At 43.5% G+C, this 5,991-nt stretch overlaps 1 protein-coding gene across 8 annotated transcripts in view; it reads left to right on the top strand.

Annotated features, from left to right (window-relative positions):
* Dgkh (diacylglycerol kinase eta) overlaps positions 1–5,991 on the top strand; it is a 190,827-nt gene that overhangs the window by 5,106 nt on the left and 179,730 nt on the right. For all 8 annotated transcript variants that reach the window (XR_007346817.1, XR_007346816.1, XR_007346815.1 and 5 more), the window contains exon 2: positions 3,041–3,244. Coding sequence is in view for 4 of the 8 variants with exons in the window: in XM_048800975.1 (XP_048656932.1) it covers positions 3,041–3,244 (204 nt within the window). In the remaining 4 variants the exon portion in view is untranslated. The remainder of the gene's footprint in view (positions 1–3,040; positions 3,245–5,991) is intronic.

Here is a 5,991-nt window from a genome sequence, read left to right as displayed (position 1 = left end):
ATATATAAAAATGATGCAGGAAACCTCAGAGATCTCAAAGTAACAATAATAAAAGTACCTTAAATTAGGGATTCCTCAAAAGTCTCTCAGAAGAGATGGTTGAAAAGAATTTTGATGAGCTTCCTTTCTTGGGAAGTGAGGTGGCATTTATTCATTTGCCTACACCATATTTTCTGAGGTTTTTTTTTTTTTTTTTTTTGGTACCAGGGATTGAATCCAGGGGTGCTTAACCACTGAGTCACGTTCCCAGCCTTTTTAGAGATAGGGTCTCCCTGCAGTTGCTCAGGGCCTTGCTAAGTTGCTGAGGCTGCCTTTGGAATTGTGATCCTCCTGCCTCAGTCTGGGATTATAGGTGTGGACCACCACACTGGGCTCACCCTGAATTTTCTACAGGGTAGAGAAATTATAGAGCTGACTGTGAGGTTAAATCTTTATAAGTAAGAAATACATTTACTTTGAGGTATTAATTTCCCAGTTCCTGGATGTAAAAGTGCTTTAAAGCATCTTTAAGCAATCAGTGTTTGAATCAAAGAATAAAAATGTAATCCAAGCAGGGTGTGGTGGTGCATGCCTGTAATCCCCGTGGTTTGGGAGACTGAGGCAGGAGGATCAAGAGTTCAAAGCCAGCCTCAGCAATTTAGCGAGGCCCTAAGCAACTTGGTGAGACCCTGTCTTTAAATTAAATACAAACAAAGGCTGGGATGTCACTCTGTGATTAAGTCCCCTGAGTCCAATCCTTGGTCACTCCCCCCCAAATGTAATCCATACTATTCCTTTTGGATCACACAGTAGGCATAAGCATTAAAAAAGACTTTCCATTTAACCACCCCTTCCCTGAATTCTGGAAAATGTTGCTATATAAAATTTGAAAGCATAATGTGTGAGTAGAAGTAAATGATAGAGGACAAATTTATTTTTGTTATTTAATATGATAAAGTGAATAGAACATTTGAATAGTAATCACAATTTTGACTTTGGTCCCAGTTTGTGCTTTTATACCTCAGTTTCTTTACATTAAAAGAGGGCTGAATTAAACTTATTCTTTCAAAAGACCCTTTACTGGGTATCTTTTACTACGTTGCTAAGTCATAGACTTGTCAGTGACTAAATGTCAGATGGGGATAAAGGCCATTATTTTGCTTATTTTTCTCTTAAAGAATTTCCAGTGATATGTGTGTTTCTAGATATAAAATTATGTGTTTATAGGGCCAGAAGAACTCTTCAAGTTCATTTTGCTGGCTCCTTCTTTTCCTAAGCAGTAGCTGAAGCTAGAGAAGTCATCTCTGTAAGCATTATGTGGCAGCAGTCTCCTTGTCTTGGAGGATAGAAACTAGTCAGTGCATTTTACATTTTCATGAATTTAATCTACAGTGTTAGGATTTGCATACTGTTTCTTAAAACTTGTTAGAACTGTCAGCCCTAACACATAAATCAGATTATTGTTGGAAGTTGGATTGCAACTAGGAGGGAAAAACCCAGAATCTTAGTTATAATTAAAAAGTTGCATGTGTTGTTTTTAATATTAAAAAGTTGCATATGTAAGTTACATATATACATATATGTTGTTATATGGAGGAATGTTAAAGGTCAAGTCAACCAATAAATAAATAAATAAAATTAAAAAGGAATGTGTATAGATGGGTAAGGACATGTTACAGAGGCTGAATGCTTTATCCAGGTGAAGAGACCCTATGGTCTGTCAAGGACTTTGTACCCTATTTAAAAATATAGCTAACAATAGTTTGAAGTTCTCTTTGGATGACAAGAAGAATCTGTCATTTTAGTATTTTCTCTTCAGACTGTTCCAGACCTGCAAGGGACCTTTGAATATTGAGTGTGCATGACCTGCAGCAAGGCTGCTGTTCTCAAGCACCCACACAACTAGCTTGCAAGGGGCGAGTTTTGAGCGGTGACTACAGCCTGTTGATCCCATTTCCTCCCGCTCCAGTCCTGGTTAGGGAGTGGCTCTCCCAGGACTTCCCAGTGTGTGTACGTGTGGGTTTTTTTTTTCCCCCTCTCCTTTTTAACACCCCGCCCCCACCGCCCTGTGTTCGGGTACTGGTGTTCACATAGCTTGAATGCCTTGTTTTCTTTCAGGCAGTCTCGGTTAGCACTTCAATTAAGACATTTATTTCACACTCTGTCGTCTTGGGCTGCATGTCCTCTCTGGTTTCTGCGCTCTCTCTACGCCCTTTCCAGTTTTCTGTTAGCCAAAGGCGATCCCTCTTTCTGAACGAAAAGTTCTCAGAGCAGAGCTAAACCTCCCGGAAAATACCCTTCACTTCCTCGTGCGCCTGATGGGGGTGGGGGTGGACCAAAACCTAAACACCACCACAGTGGAGAGAGCTCTAAGGGCCGGCACTTCCAGGCGGAGGAGGGAGAGGTATGGTCCCCAGAATGGGGCTGAGGGTCGTGAGACAAACACGGGGCAGAGGGGACTTTTATTCTGCTGGAACCATGCAACAAGGCCCAAGTGTCTGCAGAGATTCGGGGTCCAGGAGGTGGTGGGATGCCCTCTAGGGAGTCGGGAGGTAGATCCAAGTACCTTTCCTGAGAGGGGCCATTCTTACCCTTGCTGCCCATAACCAAGGGAGAGAGCACCGCCCCTGCCTGACCTGTGGCGGGATTGACTACTACCGAGGTTTTCTGCCATCCTGCCTTCTAGTTCATCCCGAGGACCCCAGACCCTAGAAGAAGTAGGCGGGTGTTTGGCCTATCCCTTTGTCATCCTGTCCTCTCAACCTGCGCTGGTCTTATTCTGAGGTTGGGTACACAGGGGTCCTAGTCGGGAAAGGGTTCTGTGTCTACAGTGCTTCATTACACAGAAATTCTGGCGGGAATGGAGCAGAAAAGCCTGTCCAGTCCCTGACTGCCGGGCATCTGGTCCCCAGTGATCCTTTCTCCGTGGGGGTGGCTAGGGTAAGGGTAACAGAAGATGGCGGCATCAGCTGGGCGCGGGGTTCCGGGGGCACTGCCAGGGTAGAGCCCACCCTCTGATCTCTGCCACCGCCCCACGCCGGGCGGTGCTCTGTCCCTGCAGGAGTCGGAGAGGATGGCAGGGGCCAGTGGCCAGCACCACCCTCCGGGTGCCGCGGGAGGAGCAGCTGCCGGGACTGGCACTGTGGTCACCCCCTCCGCTGCTTCAGCGGGGCCCGGAGAGGATTCGTCTGACAGCGAAGTAGAGCAAGAGGGACCCCAGAAACTGATCCGAAAAGTGTCCACCTCGGGGCAGATCCGGACCAAGGTGAGGCGGGAAGGAGGGCTGCGGGAGCATGGAGATTGGGAGGCGGAGGAGTTGGGAGGTGGAGAGGGCGCCTGGGGCGCAGCAAACGCGCTGGGTGATCCCAGGAACTAGAGGGAAAAGGGGAGGGGGCGGGGCCTGGAGTGTGGGGCGGGGTCTGGGGGAGGGGAGGGGCCAAGGGTGCGGACTGACCACCCCGCAGCCTGGGATTCCAGGCCTGGGAGCTCCAAGGCTTCCATGGTGGGATCCTGAGTCCCTGTCCGGCCGGGCCTGAGGAACTGGGAACTAGCCGCTTGGCAGGAGCGTGAGAAAAGCTGAAAAGCCCAGTTAGGGAACTTAAAAGAAGTGTTTTATTTTTTCCTCCTTGTGGTGGCATGGTTCGATAGCATGTGCGCTGCGTGTGTAGGCCAACCAGCCAGACTAAGGTGCGCCTGCCGCTTTCCTTCCAGTGGGCAGAAGGCTGCCCCTCTCTTGGCTCAATCTGGGAGGGTTGGTGGGAGGTGATACCTGGCATCCTGTCCTCCTCCTTTGGCTGTCTGGTAAGCAGAAGCCATGAGCCTACGCCAGTGCATCCAACAGAAAGCTGGCCAGGTTTTCGTTTTGCGAGTTCCTGCGAAGTTAGAGTTGAGACCATATATCCACGGTTGTTTTTGATAATTAAAAAGTGGCATATATGTTACATATATACATATATGTTGTTATGTGGAGGTTATGTTACTCGTTTATGAAGCTTTGTGCTGTCCCGGCCTGTAAGGTTCCAAAGTTGTCTTAATTTGATCATGAACACAAAGCAAAAGATTATGGATATTAAAAGATTATTCGTATATTTTAATGTTCATCTTTAAAAATCCACAGTGAGAGTTTGTTGTCAGTGGACAACTTTCATGAGGAATTCGAAAAGGGAACCAGTAAAATTATTGGGTTTGGCTGTCCTCTTTAAAAATAAATTTGCCGCCAGGGGCAGTGGCACATGCCTGTAATCCCAGAGATTTGGGGGTGAGCAGGAGGATCACATGTTCAAGTTTAGCTTCAGCAACTTTGTGAGGCCCTAAGCAACTTAGTGAACCTCGTTTCAAAATAAAAAATAAAAAGGGCTGGGAATGTAGCTCAGTGGTAAATGCCCTTGGGTTCAATCCCCAATACAAAAAGTGAAAATTAAAAAAAAAATTGCAAAAGTCATTCTACAACTATTTTCATGAGAATTGGTTTCCTAAGGTCAGTGGACTTGTGGTAATAGCTAAGATTATACTCTTTAATTTTGTTGTTATCTATGGTTTGGGGTAAAGCAAGTTTATGGAGACTAAAGTGAAAAAGCATAATTATTTTTGGTTTCTGTTTGACTTTCTAATAAAAATATTGAGCATATTTTGCTATGAATACAGATAATTATTATCATTGAATAAAATGTTTGAATTTCAAAAAATGTATTGAATATGAAAAATTCTACATTTTACACTTGCTCATATATGTTAGGGTTCACATGAATTCGTCAGCTATTCATAAGTGAACACCTTAGATCAGGACCTTAGATTGCTGAGACCAGTGAGCCTCAATCTCACATTCCACATCTCACAATCCGGAATGTTTATATATTCTACAAGCTTCATGAATTACAGCCCTTCTTTTCTTGCTTTGTGTGCGTATGTGTGTGTGTTACTGGGAATTGAACCTAGGAACACTGTACAAGGAACTGTATCTTTAGCCCTTTGTATTTTTTATTTTGAGGTAGGGTCTTGCTAAACTGTGGATCCTGGCCTTGTGCAATCTTCCTGCTTTAATCTGACTTGCCTTAGTCTCCCAAGTCATTGAGATTACAGGCCTGTACCTCTGTGCCCAGCCCAAGTATCTCTCGTCATATATGTTGATTCTCAGGGAAGAAGGTGAAGGTGGTGAGGGAATGTATAGATTGAGAATTGCTAAATTTAACTGTTGATTCTCAGACTTCAATTCTAATTCAGGTAAGAATTAAGGGAAGAATCTTTAGAAAAAGATAGTCTCTTGATCCTTTCCGCTGGTGTGTAAGATGAAAAAACTTGGTGGACATGGGGCCCCAGGACTAGCTCAAAGCCCAGTCACATGTAAGATAACACTAGTAGTTCCTGCTTATACATTTGGAAGATGCACCAAAAGACCACTTGGTCTGGCAGATTGCGTTTACTAGTGGTGGCTTCAATCCTGGGAACACACATGTAAACTATATACATACATATGCACATGCTTATGTATATGTGCTTTCTTTATCAAGCATTTATCTGTAGATGAACCCAGGGCTTAAAGAAGAGTATATTGTACATAGAGGGCAAAAATATTTCTTGAATAACTATATATTACATACTTACATATAATGCTTCTGATATATGAATATTATTAACACAGGTGCAGTAATTTTAATTTCCTCTAAGATTAGGGTTGTAAAGCTATTTAGTAGCAAGTTTAGGTTTAGGGTGAAAAAAGGCTGCTAACTGAAGAAATTACCTTATTTAAAGTGTTCTTTGTAACATTTTAAATGGTTTGGATATTAGTGAAGGACATTAAATTACTGGTGAATTTGAAAAATGTTCAGACTTTTTCTTAACAGAAAAAGTAATACATGCATATGTTAAAATGTTCAGACAGTAGTAGAGATAGATGTTACATGTTAATAGAAAGGTATTGAATAAAAAGTAATTTCCCTCTTACTCCAGACCTCTGGTCTCCCTTTCATAGGCAGACATTGGTGACACTTTTCTTTTTTTTTTTTTTTTTTTGGG

Source organism: Marmota marmota, unplaced genomic scaffold (genome assembly GCF_001458135.2).
Source record: "Marmota marmota marmota unplaced genomic scaffold, marMar, whole genome shotgun sequence".
Classification (NCBI taxonomy): Eukaryota; Metazoa; Chordata; class Mammalia; order Rodentia; family Sciuridae; genus Marmota; species Marmota marmota.
This window is presented reverse-complemented; position numbering and strand designations above follow the sequence as displayed.